The sequence below is a fragment of the Montipora foliosa genome, chromosome 2, assembly GCF_036669935.1.
Source record: "Montipora foliosa isolate CH-2021 chromosome 2, ASM3666993v2, whole genome shotgun sequence".
Classification (NCBI taxonomy): Eukaryota; Metazoa; Cnidaria; class Anthozoa; order Scleractinia; family Acroporidae; genus Montipora; species Montipora foliosa.
In genome coordinates, this window is record NC_090870.1 from 54,465,299 (window position 1) to 54,487,050 (window position 21,752).

General features: G+C 40.1%; 4 protein-coding genes across 4 annotated transcripts in view; 2 read left to right on the forward strand and 2 right to left on the reverse strand.

Annotated features, from left to right (window-relative positions):
* Window positions 1-4,019, reverse strand: part of LOC137993574 (E3 ubiquitin-protein ligase LRSAM1-like) — a 29,755-nt gene extending 25,736 nt beyond the window's left edge. The window contains exons 1-5 of the mRNA XM_068839513.1: window positions 3,862-4,019; window positions 1,764-1,817; window positions 1,082-1,126; window positions 802-876; window positions 254-322 (exon numbers count right to left, since the gene is read on the reverse strand). Coding sequence (XP_068695614.1) covers window positions 254-322; window positions 802-876; window positions 1,082-1,126; window positions 1,764-1,817; window positions 3,862-3,933 — 315 coding nt within the window. The 5' untranslated portion in view covers window positions 3,934-4,019. The remainder of the gene's footprint in view (window positions 1-253; window positions 323-801; window positions 877-1,081; window positions 1,127-1,763; window positions 1,818-3,861) is intronic.
* Window positions 4,020-6,109: 2,090 nt separating this feature from the next.
* On the forward strand, window positions 6,110-9,852 carry LOC137990967 (uncharacterized). The gene is made up of 2 exons (XM_068836088.1): window positions 6,110-6,234; window positions 7,190-9,852. The coding sequence occupies exon 2, from the start codon at window positions 7,191-7,193 to the stop codon at window positions 9,522-9,524; it is 2,334 nt and encodes a 777-aa protein (XP_068692189.1). The 5' UTR covers window positions 6,110-6,234; window position 7,190; the 3' UTR covers window positions 9,525-9,852.
* A 5,912-nt stretch (window positions 9,853-15,764) lies between these two features.
* On the forward strand, window positions 15,765-19,560 carry LOC137990968 (uncharacterized). The gene is made up of 2 exons (XM_068836090.1): window positions 15,765-15,890; window positions 16,835-19,560. The coding sequence occupies exon 2, from the start codon at window positions 16,836-16,838 to the stop codon at window positions 19,173-19,175; it is 2,340 nt and encodes a 779-aa protein (XP_068692191.1). The 5' UTR covers window positions 15,765-15,890; window position 16,835; the 3' UTR covers window positions 19,176-19,560.
* A 1,382-nt stretch (window positions 19,561-20,942) lies between these two features.
* Window positions 20,943-21,752, reverse strand: part of LOC137993575 (spectrin alpha chain, non-erythrocytic 1-like) — a 38,285-nt gene continuing 37,475 nt past the window's right edge. Inside the window, exon 61 of the mRNA XM_068839514.1 lies at window positions 20,943-21,599. Coding sequence (XP_068695615.1) covers window positions 21,471-21,599 — 129 coding nt within the window. The 3' untranslated portion in view covers window positions 20,943-21,470. The remainder of the gene's footprint in view (window positions 21,600-21,752) is intronic.

Below are 21,752 nucleotides of genomic sequence, written 5' to 3' on the forward strand. Positions count from 1 at the left end.
CCTCAGGCTTACAAAGTCATGTCGCTGACATGAACCAAAACAAGCCTGAACCCAGGCACTCTTTCTTGTTCTCACTTCTCATCCAGACAACAACAGGGAAAGTTTAAGGATGGATCAAATGAATATAAAATCAAATTTCAACGTGAAGGGCAGGGCAGGGCAGATGGGCAAAATGCAGCATGATGGAAAGTGGTAGACAGTACAATAGCCACTAGGCTTAATGATTACTTTTAAAAAAGCTTTTAATTAATACCTCCAATGATTTCAGTTCATCAATATCTGCTGGAAGGGTAGTAATAAAATTGTCCTGAAGATCTAAAACCTACAGCAGTGTAAAAATATATGTACATCAAGCATTCAAGACACTGGTCAAGTAGCAAGAATAACAATTAAGTGGATGAAAGACCTTCACGGTTACTCCTAAAGGGACATTAATTATTTTGAGGAACAAGGGAGAAATCAAAGGTAAATTGCTGCTCCATCATCAACAATAATACGAACTACAGACAGTTGATAATCTGTTGATTACTATGGCATCAAGCTAACTCTTCCATAATAATTGCGATATACTTTATTTATGTTGCTGAGGACAACTTGTACATGCAACAATTAGCATGCCACCCACTCTTGTTGTAATAATGGTAGAAGCGATTGAAAAAGGAGCTTTTTTTTAGAGGCCTTTGACTGCGTTGAGCCTCTTACTTTGCCTGAGAACTGGTTTTGAGATTAACTACCAGTTGCTAACGCAAATGTTTTTCATCTTCAAGAAACACAATATCATTTTGTTTGATCTATACTCACCCTCAAAGCTGACAAATCCTTTAAATTTCCTCCACCCTTGAGATTGGTGAAAGCATTACCAGGCATCAAAAGAGCCTAAAACAATTACAATGCATTTTCAACACAAAAAAGTTTGAATAAAAGTTATGACACCATACAGCAATCTGAATTCTTCATAAGGCAGCTACGTCTAACTTCCATCAAAGAATCCTCAGAATTGATTATATCAAAGAAACTGCTCATTTGAACTTCAAAGATTTTAAACGAAGAAAACCTTTGGGGGGTAACACATATACTGTACCTCCTTTTGAAGGACTCTACACAAGGAGTACACTCCTTTGGGTACCTTAAGGAGGAAAATAATAAATATTATGCAAATGTCAAAGAAATGCAATACTAATGAAGATGCCAATATCTATCTAAAATAAAGTCACGACTTGTGTGATTTCATCTGTCAACAACTGGATCTGATCCCTGATGCACAAGGCATTGTGAGTAAAATATAAAAAAAAACAAGGCATTGTAACTACATGTACAGTACCCCTCAAAGGTAAGTTACCACCTTGCATTGCATTTTCTGCGCGATGCCATTCGGGCATGTCACCACAAGTGAACTGTATTAATTTTTTGACATCAGAAGCAATGACAGTGTGTTAGAAAAAATGGTATATTAAAGATTAATAATTAAAAAAATCTTGGAAAACAAAATACTAGAATTTTACAACATATCCCAAGTTTTTATTGAGTCGCACAAACTTAAGTCTCCTTTGCAGGCATTTCTTGGCCATCATACAAAGTTCCATCATAAAAGTGACTGCTAAAGCCTTGGTAACTAAAAAACTAATGTGACATCAAAAGCATCATCTAGATTTGGAGTGCACAAGAACTGGAAAAATCAAGTCTGAAAAATGTACTTATCGCAATTTAAAATTTACTGAATGATACAGTTACAGCTGATAACATAATTACAGCGAAGTACCCACCTCTGTTGCGCCACATTTCGACAAATCAAAGGTTGGATCGGGAGACTCCCTCGCCTGGTTAATTAAGATTGACATGGGGACTGTAAATGCTTATTGCTATGCTGTGATAAGATTCAATCATTAACTTACAGTTTCACTAGCCCCAATCTAGTGGGTAAGTATGTCCCCATAAATAACAAGGGCAATGGCCAAGACAATAAATGACATTGAGAATAACCAATTATAGTAACAATAATAGTAATGAGAAGAAGAAGAAGAGCAAGAACAATAACAATCGATAGCAATAACAATACATGATAAAATAAATAACAGTACTGAGTAGACAAAAAAATGACAACGACAGTGGTAGCTGTTTTTGGACTCTTATAATAGGTCTCATTACTAGTTCTCGACAGAACACAGGTGGATCTACTGAGAAAAAACATCAGAGTTTGCAAAAATCTAGATATAATCTTACCTGCAATAATTCACCTAAACAGTGCAAATTCAACCTACAGTTTTTAATAATAATATTCCGAGACAGAAAGACTATGAATGCACCATCTCAGTTATTACTTAAGGCCCAAACATTGGCTGCATCCGATACTAGAGGCAAATAACGATGTATCAAAGGTTTATGTAAACTAAACAACTAAAAATTCTCTGACTGCTACAAAGCAGCATAATGGAACATGGAACCAAAAAAGGAACAGTTCTTGATTTAACGTGGCTTATTACAGTTTTCTGAAGAAAAAGATCAAGATTTTGAAATCTGTGAAATTAAAGCAACAGGATGTCTCTTCTGAAGTCACTGCAAAAAATTATTCATGTAAAATGTAATTTTACCTAACAAATAAACGCAAATCAGGGGAAAATACTGAACATAGTGACCAAGCTCCAGGAGAGGGGACTGGAAACTAGACATTTTCTCAAAAACTAGCCATACGACCAGTATTAAAATTTTGGGAATTAGTAAAAAATATAAAGATGAAACCATCAACATTTTTTCTAAAAGATCTATCAGATCGACAGCTTTTCAGTTATTATCAAAATAGATGAAAATTGATGTTTTTGCCATCTGTGAAAAACCTGTCTGACAGATTTAACTATTGCTATACATGATTATTTTTTCTCGCTAAGGAAATCCGGAAATTTTACGATGGGGTGGTACCACTAGTTTTTGAGAAAAAGGCCTTTGAAATGTCTAGTTTCCAGTCCCCCCTCGAGGAGCTCGATCAGTCACTATATTTAGCATATTTTCCCCCTATTTGCATTTTTTTGTTACATAAAATTACATTTTATATTGATTGTAGTGACTTAATTTCACAAATTTCAAAATCTTCACCTTGTTCTTCAGAAAACTTTAGTAAGCCACCTTAAGTGGCATTTCTTCAATCGACCATTGCTACCTTGAAAAATAATCATGGCCATATGTTTTTGAGTTCCTTAAATTCAAAATTAATTTGCATCTTTGGATAAAATGGTAAATTTGACTCAAGCCAAGTGTAAAAAAATCAAGATTTGACATTTGACAGGTATATTTACATCAGAATATTTAAACGACGATAGTTTCTTATCAACAAAAATAAAGGATCCCTTGTAAGGTTCATCGCAATTAAAAGTAATTCATCATCAGATGACCTCACAAAATTGCGTGAACTACTTTGGCGAGAAACGTACACTTTTCAGTGAAAGATCAAAGCTTCAAATCAAGGGAACTGGAACGTGAAAAGCGATCATGCAGAAGGAACATTCTGAAAATGTCAACTTCTCTTAAGCTTAATAAATATGCTTAAGCTTATGTACATTTCGCCAATTAAAGTAAAATATAAAACTTTAAGGTAAAGGCTGTTAAAATTATGAGTCTAAATGTTTTCGAAGTCGCCCCAAAATTCAATAGTGTTTGTTTGTACGTTTGTTAGGAAGCTTTTACGGATTCCTTAAGATAGATAAATAACCAGTGAAACAATTCAAGAAATGACAACGACGGTAAGCCATGTTTCGAGCGGAAACTGGCAAGCGATGGTGGATGCGGAAGAACGGAATACTCGGTTCTAAAATTTCACTTGACAACACTCAAACTTCATTCCAACGAACTTCTGCGTGTATTTATACTTACCACGACTAAGCATCGTTCGAGGCGTTTCTTAGTTTCATCTTTACTAACTTTTTTTGCCTTAAAAAGCGGCATTTCACAGGCTGTGGACGTAAGGGCAAAACATCAACACAACCAAGATGACATTCGATCAGCCATTTTGGATATCATTTGCATTATGGGTACAAAATTGCAAGCTTTCAGCTGAGCGCGCGCGCGAAAGCCACACGCACACACTCACGGATGATCGGAAACGAAAATGTGAGCTAGTAAAAATGGCGAACCAAAAATGAATTATTATTTTTGTTGGATGTGGTAACTAAGCTAGGTAACCTACCCCGCTATTTTGTTTACAAGAAACAGTCGTTTCTTCGCATTCTACCGAATTTTTGCATTGAACATCACAATACCGTTACCATAGGAACAATTACAAGTATAACATCCACATCTACATATTCCAGCACTCGGCAAAGTCGCTTTTTAACTTATGGCTGTACATCACAAGCCTTTTAAGAGGCATCACGGCCAAGCCGGCCACTTCTGCTGGAGAGAACAGGACAGCCACAACACCGGAGACTTCATGCAAGACCCCTACTCTTCTGGAATAGGCCTTGGCGGATTCTGCTCCTATAAAAAGTGGCATACTATGCGACTAGCAGTGCTCAAATTTTGCCAAATTATGCTAAAATTATGCCAGAATCCCTAAATTATGCTTCTGATTTCCGAAATTATCCTCGCAAAAAATGACGAGGATTCTATACATATAGGCGCGCAACTGAACGACACCAAATGTTGTAGTCGTATGGCAGTTGTGCTAGCTTACACAATCCCCACGTGAAGCCGGATGGGAAAATAGAGTACCAGACTCCAACAAAAGTTAACGCGCACGCAGAATTCGCCAAAAGAGCCCAGTAACTAAACTCAATACTACTATTAGCATAGCTAAAACACGCATTGCAAGAACGCACCACCTAAATTTAATTTATTTCTGTAGAAAATACACCATATTTACTAAATTTTATGAATTTATGCTCCAAAAGTGCTAAAATTTGCTAATTATGCTGTGGCAGTGCTCGTTTAAAAAATTATGCTTTTTTGCTCCAATTATGCCAAAAATGATGCAAGCACAATCCGCCAAGGCCTATTCTCGAATAGTGTATGGGTTCTTTGACGTCCCACAGGAACCTTATGAACATAAAAGATATTTGTAAGATGGGGCCTGCGGTATCGTTGGTTTTCACTCACGTGATCATCAGCCATGTTTTTCAACGAAAACAAAAGAAGACGTTTGCATAATAATAGAGTTAAATTCCCGGAGGATTTGGTCAGGGCTCCAACATGGCCGCCGTTTCTTTATTTAGGGGCTCCAACATGGCCGGCCGTGACGTCATGTGAAAACCGAGAATATAGTCCTTATCCGAGAAGACTTGAAAGTCTAACCATTTGCAGATGAAATTACAAAGGCAGCACTTTCTCCTCAGTTATTTTAAGATCCTAAGTGTTGATCCGGCCGAGGCTCGAACCCGCGAACTGCCGCGTGACCGATGTTCAACCAACCTCAATCGTTCCCCTACGGACAGGATTGACAATGTTGTAACTTTTTCAATAAGAAACCTGGTCGTTGTTACCTGTGGAAGGTCCCTTCTAGCCTCCTAACACCACTTAATTACTAAGACAGCAGCTTATTTTGGTTCCGCCAGCTCTGATGGTCCCTTCATAAATATGAGCCCGTTTGCCGGGCAAGGTCGGTTGGGTCATATATGCACTTGGGAAATTTGGACGAAAAGAGGTCGCGCGACCATTTAGGAGCGAAATCTACCACTTTTTCTCACTTTTATTATTTCAAGAAACTTCGTTTTACTTAATTATTAGTTTCTCCTAGCTATAAAGGCAAAGTATTCAAATACTGTCTCAATCACTGTCCCTTTCATCAAAGAATGAAAAAAAAACACTGTGCACGTCCAATCGTGGCAAAAATTTCCAACCCAAGAACCGAGATCTCGGCTACCGCGCCAGCCCGCCAGTTGCTGAAATTGCTGCCGAATGAAGCAAACGGTTTCTCACGCACTTATTCTCAGCAAACTATAGGGCTAGCGGCAGTAAATCGGAGAGGGATGAAGAAATTACGAGCAAATGAGATTTCTCTTTTCTTCGTCCGGATAAATTCTTCATGCGGAACTTTGGAAGTTCAAAAGTTTAAATTAAGAAAATTACATAGGGGAAAACCCGAGGAAGTCAGAGATGACGTTGAAAAGTGAAACTATAGGTCATTGAACTATAGCCGATACTAAAGAGAATTTCTCTTTGCTTGATAGATCTCACTCAAACACACGCTCGCAAGTCAAATTTTGGCTGAAGTTACCTTGCCAGTTAAAGAGGAGAAAGCCGCTCAGCAAAGTAAGTAAATACAAATAAAATTGGGACAGTTTTGTTTTAGCCACTGTGTAATGTTCAGAGACGCAAAGTGAAATGACTTGGACGGGATTGGAAGGAGCGCAATTCGTTGTTATTTTTCAAGGCTTGCTTGCAACTTCCAAAGTTGCTTTTGTGACTGCTATTATCTTTCTGAAGTTTCATGTCCATTCTGAAGTTCAAATATATGAAATTTAATGTTTTAAAATCATTTTAAACTCGCAGTATAACGATAACTAGTGCTTCCGCCTCAACACGTGGCGTAGTAGAAGGCAAACTGAGGTCAGAGCAACTGAAGTAGTTTGCACTTGTTCTTTGGCTAAACCGTTTCGTACCTGAATTTTGTCTTACTTAAAATGCCCTAAAGAAAAGGGTCTTAAATGATGTTCAAAGCGGTCTTTCAAGATCCTGTATAATATAATAGAGGACAGACCTCTGGTTACGATGTTCTTTAAGATTATTTTAACAGCAATGGAAGTAAATCAACTTTTAACGCGCTTTCATTTGTTGATTCAGTTGAAACTTCTTCAGAGTTAAATCATTTTTAGACTTTCTGCGATTGATCTGTGCGCGAAAAATTATTAATTTGCGATATGAACGATAAGATAGAGAGATTCTACAAAACCGGAAGAACTTAATAACTTATTCATGTGGGACACAAGATACCTAATTATTCATTTCACTTTCTTCAAAGAAAGTACTTAGCGAGGTTCCGTCAGTTTAACTGAAAATGCTAAAGTTTCCAATTATGCTAGGAAAGAAATAGGAAAATATTGCAAAGAACTCAGCAATTTGGGAGGTTGCAAAGGAAGTTGAAACAAACGTAGGCTTGAAAGGATTCGACACCACCTCTTTGCCTTGTCACGCTTTGTCACGCAGCATGAAAAAAAAACCCAGTCAGTTTCTTCACCTTCTCATGAATATCGTCATGTTATTTTAGGATGCCTTCAAATTACTGTCTCTTGGATGCGGCTGTTCATGAAGAGGAAGGCGAAGATGAAACTACTTACGTCTTTCATAAAGAGGATCATGCAAAGTGTTTGATGGAAAACCTAGCTGCTATGCAAGCAAACGAAGAACTACTCACAGATATAGAAGTGTGCACTCACTCAAGAAAGTACTCCAAAAAGTTCCATTGCATGCTGCTCGCGTCCTGCAGCCCCGTTGTGAAAAATCTTCTCCTTAAGAGGGCTACCAAGCTTTCACAGGAACCAATTGTGCTTAACGAGATGACGAAGGAGCTTCTTACGTTTTTTAGGTGTTTTATTTACCAGTCTAAAATCACAGTGGACAGGGAAGCCCTTGATTTCGAGGATCTTTACAACTTTGCAGTGAAGTACGATATCGACTTTCTGCGAGACACGTGTGAGCAGTGCAAAAATGTGCAGGAAAAGAGCGGCTCCCTTGAAGTTGTGTTTCACGATCACGAAGCTGTGCTTTGTAAATTGTATGAGATGTTTTGCGATAAGGAATTCACCACGACCCTTTTGGAAGACAACAATGGTGAAACGCAATGCGAAGTACACGGAGCACTCATCGCGGCAGCTTCGCCCATCCTTATGGAAGTTTTAGGAGACGGAAGATCTTCTTCTGGTGATAGCAAGAGCATTCGCCTGGAAATCTCGCCTGGTTCACTCCATGATTTTGTGGAATACATTTACTGTGCGGAAATCACACTGAACGCTCAGAATATAGGTAGCTTACTCAGAGCTGCATGCATATACCAATTGCCTGCTCTTGCGAGAACCTGTTGCGATTGGCTGATGGAAAGACTTGATACCTTTGATGTGGTTGGTATCTTGGCCCTAGCACGAGAATTGGCCTCTGAGTACGCAAAAAAGCTAGAAAAGGCTGTGATGAGCTATATTGTCCGAAATTTTAGTGATTTGCAAAAAGAGAATGAGTTAAATTCATTGCTGTTTGAAGATCTGAAGGATATCATCGCGAACGAAGCACTCGGTGTTGAGAGTGAAGAAGATGTATTTTATGCTATCATGAGTTGGATAGAAGATGACGAGTCTTCCCGTTTGCCATTCATATGCGAATTATTGCCATGTATTCGTTTCGAGCACACGAGCATGGATTTCTTACAGGCAGTGGAAAGCGACGACCGCATTGGAAAGTGTTCTCGATGTTTTCAAGAACTCCAAAGAGCTCGACTGAAGTTGGCCCCAGCTGCGACCAGCACGAAAACATCCTTAACAACTTCAACGGTTGGTGAGGAGGAAACTGATGACGACGAAGACGAGGAGGAAGAGGAAGACGTTGCACAAGCCTTTGCTGACGCGACATCCTCGTACTCTCGTCAGCAGTCGGAGAGCACTGCACTTCTAACAAATTCTTCAGTTTCGGAGTCCTTTGAACAAGATTGCAGTCTGAGTTTCAACGAACAGCAGGCTAGAGAAATCAAATGGAGACCAAACAAAGGGGTGACGAGAAACAACAGAGAAGGCAGCACTATGGATGAGCCGTACGAATACATCGAAGATCGTTCAGATGACGCATCCCGATATTCACCAGAGCCTCAATTTCTTAACGATTGCGACGGGCTATCTTCAGTATCAGCACCAGACTACCAAACTTGGCCTCAGCCCCCTCCGAGTAGTGAGAATCAACCAGGAAAAAGACTACTACGCAAAGATGGCCAACCAGATATGCGATGTCGAGAAAACCGTCAACTGTATTTGGAAGACGGAAAAAACAAAAACGGAAGTCCAGATGCAAGGATAAGGGAAAACAGGGTAGAGATGCTCCATGCGGGTCCATTGACGAAAAAGGGAAACCCAGACATGCGATACAAGGTTAACAAAGATGCGTTTGGCGGCAAAGCGAAAAGAGCCGAATCTGGTTTTTCCCCTGTTGTCAGACAGAGATTGGGTCCATCGAAAAAGGATGGAACTTTAGACATGCGTTATAAAATCAACAGAGAAGCCGTCGTCGCGTGTTCCTATCCAAGTGGGGAATTTAACCGGACACTCCCTGGCGCAGGATGTTTACCTCGCGAGGTTCCCTACTGCTTTGGAATCAATGCTGGACCTAAGAAGAAAGATGGCACTCCTGACATGCGCTTTAAGGTCAACAAGCAGTTGTATGCCAGTAGTCCAGCGCCATGCAGCTCTCCGCGTGGACCCCTGAAAAAGAATGGTACACCGGACATGCGCTATGCTGTAAACAAGCAAGGGTTTGTTTCTACTCGGCTGTCGTCCACCGCACGCGGCCCTTTAAAGAAAAATGGTACCCCTGATATGAGGTACAAAGCCAACAAACGCTCTTAAGAAGATACGGACAGAGGACTTAATAAACGCTAACCGACCAATTAAAAAAACCCAGATAGTTGAGGGATCCACCTAGGACTTGGAGAGTCTCCCATCTCAGTTCTATTTGGTCAAAAATCGAAAAGAACGGCAAATTTGAAAATGACTTTTGTTAAATGGCATTTTTTGCGAAGTACACAATAAGATGGTTTGGCTTTTTCTTAGTGTTTTCAGCATGGACGGTTTTCTGGAAAACATTTGTTTGGTCTATAAAAATGTTCCCGCTTATCATGGTTGTAATTTCAAACGTTGTCTTAAACCTTATATATAAAGATTGTGTTGCTTAGAGGAATGGCTCTCGTTTCGAATGAATGCTTACGATTTATGCCATAAGGGCCGATTTACACGGAACGATTTTTGTCGCATGCAACAACGGCTTACGACAGGACCACGACATAATTTATGATTGTTGTGTACGTCAGAAAAAATGTCGTAGCATTTTAAAACATGTTTTAAAACGCTGCGGCAATCGTAAGTCATGTCGTAGGCCTGTCGTGAGCTTGTCGCATGCGACGAAAATCGTACCGTGTAAATCGGCCCTAATTGTTGCTGTAAAGACCTATAAAATGCAAATGAAGTTTGATTTCGTTATCGTCGCACGTGGCAACTAGCACGTGCTTGTAACTGTCACCTGCAGCTACTCCTTGTTGCGCAGGCTCACTGCTTGGTGGGTGAACGCCACGGATATCCTATTTTGAGGACTGGCTCTTTGTTGCAAATCAATGCGCATACTATAGAGGTTTTGCACGGCAATCATGTTGTATGACAGGAACAACAGATTCTTTTTCCTGTGAGATCAAATGTTCTTTCTAATGCAAAACACTTTCATTGTTACTGCCATGCAACATGACTGCCGTGCAAAACCTCTATTACGGAGATTGGATAAAAGCCAGTCGAATTTTGTTATCGTCGTAGTGACATGCGATAACTGGCATGTGCTTCTTGTGGCTGTTATATCAAGTAGGGTCCTGTAGACCGAGGTCATAAAGGTTTCCCGCGCGAATACTTCATTTTGAAGACTGCAACTTGCAAAGTTGTTGGAAATTTTACGAAGACCAAACTTTCGGCAAAGTTTAAAAAAAATTCTGTACCGCAGAATCAGAGCCACATTAAAAATCACAGCATTAAGGTGGCTCTGAATCCGCGGGACAGAATTCTTCAAACGTCGCAGAAATATAAAAAAATGGGAGTCACCGAGTTCGTTTTTGAGATACAAGAAACCAAAGACTTTACTTTGACCCGCGGTCGCTTCAACTGGTCGCAAGGTTTCAGATGCCTGTCCCTGGCGTACAGTGTGGGAGAAAAATGTCAGTCCACTAACATATTTTAAGAGATCCCTTCTTACGCTCCCTTTCTTACGCTTACCTCTGTTCCTTTCAAGCATATCACAAAGGTCTCAGTCGCGTCAATTCTTCAATTGCTATCATTGAGATTTAGCATTGTGCGTGAACGGCAAACGTCGCAAAAACATGAAAAGTCTCCAACTCTGACTTGTTATTTTCTTTGAGAAGTTCCTTAGAATTCGTAATTGACCCTTTCATTCCCAAGATCGAAACGTTCAATTCTCTTAACTAGTACCATGGATTTCTTAATTGAGTAGTTATGAGAATTTGGTGTTATATCCGACAAAGATCACACCTATTAAGCTGATAACGTTCTTCAATCTCAATACCTGTCTGACAAACATTTCATTGAAATTGTGAGGAGAATTAACGTACAGATCACTCCTAGGAGTCAAAGGGTTTTAACAGAAAAGCAATGACCCAAGATCAGACATTGGACAGATGACTTTACAGCCTCTTCGAAGGCAATAGAAATGAATCTTAGGTGAGGTAGACCATTTGGCAACTCTCGGCGATTTTTTCCTTTCCAAGGTCATTTTTCAAAGTTAAAAAAAACCCTACACACACACAAACAAAAATAAAAACAACAGCCATGAATTAAGTACTTGGTTACTTTTATTACTTATTCAAGTAAAACACAATGTTATTGTCCAGTTCAAACAAAACTGAAGACCGGGTAGAAAACACGCCTACATTGCACCAAACGCCTCCGCGGAATTAACCAGCATGAAGCATGCCTCATTGTAAGTTATACTTCTAGACCGAATGGTCCAACAAAAAAATGAACTGACGCACAAGGAAACTCAGTATTACTAATGGTATTAAAAGCATGCACGGGCCCAGAACTGTTGTTGTTAACGAACAAATGCTAAAATTATGGAACTTTCAAGCTTGCCTGATGGCTAAATGTTACCACGGTAACAATCACTTGTACGAAACCAGATATGCCAATTTTGTTCTAACATACTAAGTTTTGTGTGCAGCAGATCATGTTCATCGCGACCTGCGAACATCAACACAGTATTGTCCTGGTTATTAAATCCATTAAAATATTCCGTGAGGTATTTTAGGTTTCCATTGAGAAAACACCAACCAACCAATCTCTTTTGTTACCCCACACTTAATTTAATTAGAAGAGAACAGCTCCTCGCAGAAGGTTTTGTAGTCGTACGCTCCCGGAACTTAATAAGGTGGCTTATTACAGTTTTCTGAAGAAAAAGATCAAGATTTTGAAATCTGTGAAATTAAAGCAACAGGATGTCTCTTCTGAAGTCACTGCAAAAAATTATTCATGTAAAATGTAATTTTACCTAACAAATAAACGCAAATCAGGGGAAAATACTGAACGTAGTGACCAAGCTCCAGGAGAGGGGACTGGAAACTAGACATTTTCTCAAAAACTAGCCATACGACCAGTATTAAAATTTTGGGAATTAGTAAAAAATATAAAGATGAAACCATCAACATTTTTTCTAAAAGATCTATCAGATCGACAGCTTTTCAGTTATTATCAAAATAGATGAAAATTGATGTTTTTGCCATCTGTGAAAAACCTGTCTGACAGATTTAACTATTGCTATACATGATTATTTTTTCTCGCTAAGGAAATCCGGAAATTTTACGATGGGGTGGTACTGCTAGTTTTTGAGAAAAAGGCCTTTGAAATGTCTAGTTTCCAGTCCCCCCTCGAGGAGCTCAGTCACTATATTTAGCATATTTTACCCCTATTTGCATTTTTTTGTTACATAAAATTACATTTTATATTGATTGTAGTGACTTAATTTCACAAATTTCAAAATCTTCACCTTGTTCTTCAGAAAACCTTAGTAAGCCACCTTAAGCGGCATTTCTTCAATCGACCATTGCTACATTGAAAAATAATCATGGCCATATGTTTTTGAGTTCCTTAAATTCCAAATTAATTTGCATCTTTGGATAAAATGGTAAATTTGACTCAAGCCAAGTGTAAAAAAATCAAGATTTGACATTTGACAGGTATATTTACATCAGAATATTTAAACGACGATAGTTTCTTATCAACAAAAATAAAGGATCGCTTGTAAGGTTCATCGCAATTAAAAGTAATTCATCATCAGATGACCTCACAAAATTGCGTGAACTACTTTGGCGAGAAACGTACACTTTTCAGTGAAAGATCAAAGCTTCAAATCAAGGGAACTGGAACATGAAAAGCGATCATGCAGAAGGAACATTCTGAAAATGTCAACTTCTCTTAAGCTTAATACATATGCTTAAGCTTATGTACATTTCGCCAATTAAAGTAAAATATAAAACTTTAAGGTAAAGGCTGATAAAATTGCGAGTCTAAACGTTTTCGAAGTCGCCCCAAAATTCAATAGTGTTTGTTTGTACGTTTATTAGGAAGCTTTTACGGATTCCTTAAGATAGATAAATAACCAGTGAAACAATTCAAGAAATGACAACGACGGTAAGCCATGTTTCGAGCGGAAACTGGCAAGCGATGGTGGATGCGGAAGAACGGAATACTCGATTCTAAAATTTCACTTGACAACACTCTAGATCTAACTTCATTCCAACGAACTTCGGCGTGTATTTATACTTACCACGACTAAGCATCGTTCGAGGCGTTTCTTAGTTTCATCTTTACTAACTTTTTTTGCCTTAAAAAGCGGCATTTCACAGGCTGTGGACGTAAGGGCAAAACATCAACACAACCAAGATGACATTCGATCAGCCATTTTGGATATCATTTGCATTATGGGTATAAAATTGCAAGCTTTCAGCTGAGCGCGCGCGCGCGCGAAAGCCACACGCACACACTCACGGATGATCGGAAACGAAAATGTGAGCTAGTAAAAATGGCGAAACAGAAATGAACTATTATTTTTGTTGGATGTGGTAACTAAGCTAGGTAACCTACCCCGCTATTTTGTATACAAGAAACAGTCGTTTCTTCGCATTCTGCCGAATTTTTGCATTGAACATCGCAATACCGTTACCATAGGAACAATTACAAGTATAACATCTACATCTACATATTCCAGCACTCGGCAAAGTCGCTTTTTAACTTATGGCTGTTTCTGCTTAGGTGGCCCCATACATCACAAGCCTTTTAAGAGACATCACGGCCAAGCCGGTCACTTCTGCTGGAGAGAACAGGACAGCCACAACACCGGGGACTTCATGCAAGACCCCTACTCTTCTGGAATAGGCCTTGGCGGATTCTGCTCCTATAAAAAGTGGCATATTATGCGACTAGCAGTGCTCAAATTTTGCCAAATTATGCCAAAATTATGCCAGAATCCCTAAATTATGCTCCTGATTTCCGAAATTATCCTCGCAAAAAATGACGTGGATTCTGTACATATAGGCGCGCAACTGAACGACACCAACTGTTGGAGTCGTATGGCAGTTGTGCTAGCTTACACAATCCCCACGTGAAGCCGGATGGGAAAATAGAGTACCAGACTCCACCAAAAGTTAACGCGCACGCAGAATTCGCCAAAAGAGCCCAGTAACTAAACTCAATACTACTATTAGCATAGCTAAAACACGCATGGCAAGAACGCACCACCTAAATTTAAATTTATTTCTGTAGAAAATACACCATATTTACTAAATTTTATGAATTTATGCTCCAAAAGTGCTAAAATTTGCTAATTATTCCTTGGCAATGCTCTTTAACAAATTATGCTTTTTTGCTCCAATTATGCCAAAAATGATGCAAGCACAATCCGCCAAGGCCTATTCTCGAATAGTGTATGGATTCTTTGACGTCCCACAGGGACCTTATGAACATAAAAGATATTTGTAAGATGGGGCCTACGGTATTGTTGGTTTTCACTCACGTGATCATCAGCCATGTTTTTCAACGAAAACAAAAGAAGACGTTTGCATAATAATAGAGTTAAATTCCGGGAGGATTTGGTCGGGGCTCCAACATGGCCGCCGTTTCTTTGTTTAGGGGCTCCAACATGACCGGCCGTGACGTCATGTGAAACCGAGAATATAGTCCTTATCCGAGAAGACTTGAAAGTCTAACCATTTGCAGATGAAATTACAAAGGCGGCACTTTCTCCTCAGTTATTTTAAGATCCTAAGTGTTGATCCGGCCGAGGCTCGAACCCGCGAACTGCCGCGTGACCGATGTTCAACCAACCTCAATCGTTCCCCTACGGACAGGATTGACAATGTTGTAACTTTTTCCATAAGAAACCTGGTCGTTGTGACCTGTGGAAGGTCCCTTCTAGCCTCCTAACACCACTTAATTACTAAGACAGCAGCTTATTTGGGTTCCACCAGCTCTGATGGTCCCTTCATAAATATGAGCCCGTTTGCCGGGCAAGGTCGATTAGGTCATATATGCACTTGGGGAATTTGGACGAAAAGAGGTCGCGCGACCATTTAGGAGCGAAATCTACCACTTTTTCTCACTTTTATTATTTCAAGAAACTTCGTTTTACTTAATTATTACTTTCTCCTAGCTATAAAGGCAAAGTATTTCAAATACTGTCTCAATCACTGTCCCTTTCATCAAACAATGAAAAAAAAAAACACTGTGCACGTCCAATCGTGGCAAAAATTTCCAACCCAAGAACCGAGATCTCGGCTACCGCGCCAGCCCGCCAGTTGCTGAAATTGCTGCCGAATGAAGCAAACGGTTTCTCACGCACTTATTCTCAGCAAACTATAGGGCTAGCGGCAGTAAATCGGAGAGGGATGAAGAAATTACGAGCAAATGAGATTTCTCTTTTCTTCGTCCGGATAAATTCTTCATGCGGAACTTTGGAAGTTCAAAAGTTTAAATTAAGAAGATTACATAGGGGAAAACCCGAGGACGTCAGAGATGACGTTGAAAAGTGAAACTATAGGTCATTGAACTATAGCCGATACTAAAGAGAATTTCTCTTTGCTTGATAGATCTCACTCAAACACACGCTCGCAAGTCAAATTTTGGCTGAAGTTACCTTGCCAGTTAAAGAGGAGAAAGCCGCTCAGCAAAGTAAGTAAATACAAATAAAATTGGGACAGTTTTGTTTTAGCCACTGTGTAATGTTCAGAGACGCAAAGTGAAATGACTTGGACGGGATTGGAAGGAGCGCAATTCGTTGTTATTTTTCAAGGCTTGCTTGCAACTTCCAAAGTTGCTTTTGTGACTGCTATTATCTTTCTGAAGTTTCATGTCCATTCTGAAGTTCAAATATATGAAATTTAATGTTTTAAAATCATTTTAAACTCGCAGTATAACGATAACTAGTGCTTCCGCCTCAACACGTGGCGTAGTAGAAGGCAAACTGAGGTCAGAGCAACTGAAGTAGTTTGCACTTGTTCTTTGGCTAAACCGTTTCGTACCTGAATTTTGTCTTACTTAAAATGCCCTAAAGAAAAGGGTCTTAAATGATGTTCAAAGCGGTCTTTCAAGATCCTGTATAATGTAATAGAGGACAGACCTCTGGTTACGATGTTCTTTAAGATTATTTTAACAGCAATGGAAGTAAATCAACTTTTAACGCGCTTTCATTTGTTGATTCAGTTGAAACTTCTTCAGAGTTAAATCATTTTTAGACTTTCTGCGATTGATCTGTGCGCGAAAAATTATTAATTTGCGATATGAACGATAAGATAGAGAGATTCTACAAAACCGGAAGAACTTAATAACTTATTCATGTGGGACACAAGATACCTAATTATTCATTTCACTTTCTTCAAAGAAAGTACTTAGCGAGGTTCCGTCAGTTTAACTGAAAATGCTAAAGTTTCCAATTATGCTAGGAAAGAAATAGGAAAATATTGCAAAGAACTCAGCAATTTGGGAGGTTGCAAAGGAAGTTGAAACAAACGTAGGCTTGAAAGGATTCGACACCACCTCTTTGCCTTGTCACGCAGCATGAAAAAAAACCCAGTCAGTTTCTTCACCTTCTCATGAATATCGTCATGTTATTTTAGGATGCCTTCAAATTACTGTCTCTTGGATGCGGCTGTTCATGAGGAGGAAGAGGAAGGCGAAGATGAAACTACTTACGTCTTTCATAAAGAGGATCATGCAAAGTGTTTGATGGAAAACCTAGCTGCTATGCAAGCAAACGAAGAACTACTCACAGATATAGAAGTGTGCACTCACACAAGAAAGTACTCCAAAAAGTTCCATTGCATGCTGCTCGCGTCCTGCAGCCCCGTTGTGAAAAATCTTCTCCTTAAGAGGGCTACCAAGCTTTCACAGGAACCGATTGTGCTTAACGAGATGACGAAGGAGCTTCTTAAGTTTTTTAGGTGTTTTATTTACCAGTCTAAAATCACAGTGGACAGGGAAGCCCTTGATCTCGAGGATCTTTACAACTTTGCAGTGAAGTACGATATCGACTTTCTGCGAGACACGTGTGAGCAGTGCAAAAATGTGCAGGAAAAGAGCGGCTCCCTTGAAGTTGTGTTTCACGATCACGAAGCTGTGCTTTGTAAATTGTTTGAGATGTTTTGCGATAAGGAACTCACCACGACCCTTTTGGAAGACAACAATGGTGAAACGCAATGTGAAGTACACGGAGCACTCATCGCGGCTGCTTCGCCCATCCTTATGGAAGTTTTAGGTGACGGAAGATCTTCTTCTGGTGATAGCAAGAGCATTCGCCTGGAAATCTCGCCTGGTTCACTCCATGATTTTGTGGAATACATTTACTGTGCGGAAATCACACTGAACGCTCAGAATATAGGTAGCTTACTCAGAGCTGCATGCATATACCAATTGCCTGCTCTTGCGAGAACCTGTTGTGATTGGCTGATGAAAAGACTTGATACCTTTGACGTGGTTGGCATCTTGGCCCTAGCACGAGAATTGGCTTCTGAGTACGCAAAAAAGCTGGAAAAGGCTGTGATGAGCTATATTGTCCGAAATTTTAGCGATTTGCAAAAAGAGAATGAGTTAAATTCATTGCTGTTTGAAGATCTGAAGGAAATCATCGAGAACGAAGCACTCGGTGTTGAGAGTGAAGAAGATGTATTTTATGCTATCATGAGTTGGATAGAGAATGACGAGGCTTCCCGTTTGCCATTCATATGCGAATTATTGCCATGTATTCGTTTGGACCACACGAGCATGGATTTCTTACAGGCAGTGGAAAGCGACGACCGCATTGGAAAGTGTTCTCGATGTTTTCAAGAACTCCAAAGAGCTCGACTGAAGTTGGCCCCAGCTGCGACCAGCACGAAAACATCCTTAACAACTTCAACGGTTGGTGAGGAGGAAACTGATGACGACGAAGACGAGGAGGAAGAGGAAGACGTTGCACAAGCCTTTGCTGACGCGACATCCTCGTACTCTCGTCAGCAGTCGGAGAGCACTGCACTTCTAACAAATTCTTCAGTTTCGGAGTCCTTTGAACAAGATTGCAGTCTGAGTTTCAACGAACAGCAGGCCAGAGAAATCAACTGGAGACCAAACAAAGGGGTGACGAGAAACAACAGAGAAGGCAGCACTATGGATGAGCCGTACGAATACATCGAAGATCGTTCAGATGACGCATCCCGATATTCACCAGAGCCTCAGTTTCTTAACGATTGCGACGGGCTATCTTCAGTATCAGCACCAGACTACCAAACTTGGCCTCAGCCCCCTCTGAGTAGTAAGAATCAACCAGGGAAAAGACTACTACGCAAAGATGGCCAACCAGATATGCGATGTCGAGAAAACCGTCAACTGTATTTGGAAGACGGAAAAAACAAAAACGGAAGTCCAGATGCAAGGATAAGGGAAAACAGGGTAGAGATGCTCCATGCGGGTCCATTGACGAAAAAGGGAAACCCAGACATGCGATACAAGGTTAACAAAGATGCGTTTAGCGGCAAAGCGAAAAGAGCCGAATCTGGTTTTTCCCCTGTTGTCAGACAGAGATTGGGTCCATCGAAAAAGGATGGAACTTTAGACATGCGTTATAGAATCAACAGAGAAGCCGTCGTCGCGTGTTCCTATCCAAGTGGGGAATTTAACCGGACACTCCCTGGCGCAGGATGTTTACCTCGCGAGGTTCCCTACCGCTTTGGAATCAATGCTGGACCTAAGAAGAAAGATGGCACTCCTGACATGCGCTTTAAGGTCAACAAGCAGTTGTATGCCAGTAGTCCCGCGCCATGCAGCTCTCCGTGTGGACCCCTGAAAAAGAATGGTACACCGGACATGCGCTATGCTGTAAACAAGCAAGGGTTTGTTTCTACTCGGCTGTCGTCCACCGCACGCGGCCCTTTAAAGAAAAATGGTACCCCCGATATGAGGTACAAAGCCAACAAACGCTCTTAAGAAGATATGGACAGAGGACTTAATAAACACTAACCGACCAATTAAAAAAACCCAGATAGTTGAGGGATCCACCTAGGACTTGGAGAGTCTCCCATCTCAGTTCTATTTGGTCAAAAATCGAAAAGAACGGCAAATTTGAATTGACTTTTGTTAAATGGCATTTTTTGAGAAGTACACAATAAGGTGGTTTGGCTTTTTTTTAGTGCTTTCAGCATGGACGGTTTTCTGGAAAACATTTGTTTTAGCTATAAAAATGTTCCCGCTTATCATGGTTGTAATTTCAAACGTTGTCTTAAACCTTATATATAAAGATTGTGTTGCTTAGAGGAATGGCTCTCGTTTCGAATGAATGCTTACGATTAATGCCATAAGTGTTGCTATAAAGACCTATAGAATGCAAATGAAGTTTGATTTCGTTATCGTCGCACGTGGCAACTAGCACGTGCTTGTAGCTGTCACCGGCAGCTACTCCTTGTTGCCCAGGGTCACTGCTTGGTGGGTGAACGCAACGGATATCCTATTTTGAGGACTGGCTCTTTGTTGCAAATCAATGCGCATACTATAGAGGTTTTGGACGGCAATCATGTTGTATGGCAGGAACAATAGATTCTTTTTCCTACGGGAACAAATGTTCTTTCTAATGCAAAACACTTTCATTGTTCCTGCCATGCAACATGGCTGCCGTGCAAAACCTCTATTACGGAGATTGGATAAAAGCCAGTCGAATTTTGTTATCGTCGTAGTGACATGCGATAACTGGCATGTGCTTCTTGTGGCTGTTATATCAAGTAGGGTCCTGTAGACCGAGGTCACATAGGTTTCCCGCGCGAATACTTCATTTTGAAGACTGCAACTTGCAAAGTTGTTGGAAATTTTATGAAGATCAAACTTTCGGCAAAGTTTAAAAAAAAATTCTGTACCGCAGAATCAGAGCCACATTAAAAATCACAGGATTAAGGTGGTTCTGAATCCGCGGGACAAAATTTTTAAACTTTGCAGAAAAAAAAAAATGGGTGTCACCGAGTTCGTTTTTGAGATGCAAGCAACTGAAGACTTTACTTTGACCCGCGGTCGCTTCAACTGGTCACAAGGTTTCAGATGCCTGTCCCTGGCGTATAGTGTGGGAGAAAAATGTCAGTCCACTAACATATTTTAAGAGATCCCTTCTTACGCTCCCTTTCTTACGCTTACCTCTGTTCCTTTCAAGCATATCACAAAGGTCTCAGTCACGTCAATTCTTCAATTGCTATCATTGAGATTTAGCATTGTGCGTGAACGGCAAACGTCGCAAAAACATGAAAAGTCTCCAACTCTGACTTGTTATTTTCTTTGAGAAGTTCCTTAGAATTCGTAATTGACCCTTTCATTCCCAAGATCGAAACGTTCAATTCTCTTAACTAGTACCATGGATTTCTTAATTGGCTAGTTATGAGAATTTGGTGTTACATCCGACAAAGATCACACCTATTAAGCTGATAATGTTCTTCATTCTCAATACCTGTCTGACGAACATTTCATTGAAATTGTGAGGAGAATTAACGTACAGATCACTCCTAGGAGTCAAAGGGTTTTAACAGAAAAGCAATGACCCAAGACCAGACATTGGACAGATGACTTTACAGCCTCTTCGAAGGCAATAGAAATGAATCTTAGGTGAGGTAGACCATTTGGCAACTCTCGGCGATTTTTTCCTTTCCAAGGTCATTTTTCAAAGTTAAAAAAAAACCCCACACACACACAAACAAAAATAAAAACAACAGCCATGAATTAAGTACTTGGTTACTTTTATTACTTATTCAAGTAAAACACAATGTTATTGTCCAGTTCAAACAAAACTGAAGACCGGGTAGAAAACACGCCTACATTGCACCAAACGCCTCCACGGAATTAAACAGCATGAAGCATGCCTCATTGTAAGTTATACTTCTAGACCGAATGGTCCAACAAAAAAATGAACCGACGCACAAGGAAACTCAGTATTCCTAACGGTATTAAAAGCATGCACGGGCCCAGAACTGTTGTTGTTAACGAACAAATGCTAAAATTATGGAACTTTCAAGCTTGCCTGATGGCTAAATGTTACCACGGTAACAATCACTTGTACGAAACCAGATATGCCAATTTTGTTCTAACATACTAAGTTTTGTGTGCAGCAGATCATGTTCATCGCGACCTGCGAACATCAACACAGTACTGTCCTGGTTATTAAATCCATTAAAATATTCCGTGAGGTATTTTAGGTTTCCATTGAGAAAACACCAACCAACCAATCTCTTTTGTTACCCCACACTTAATTTAATTAGAAGAGAACAGCTCCTCGCAGAAGGTTTTGTAGTCGTAGGCTCCCGGAACTTCTCGGCCCTTGTCGTCTACATACGGATTCATGCGATCAATGCAGAAATCAGCTTGTTCTTTGGTGAGGGACTGCAACAGGACAGAATTCAAAATTAAGCTTACACACTTCAATTAAACCTAAAAACATTGATTGCTGAGAACTACAGTTAAAGAATAAAAAGGTTTGGACACACGAAAACTAAATTTGTCGGCGAAAGTCTCTCCTCGACTCCTTTTGAACTT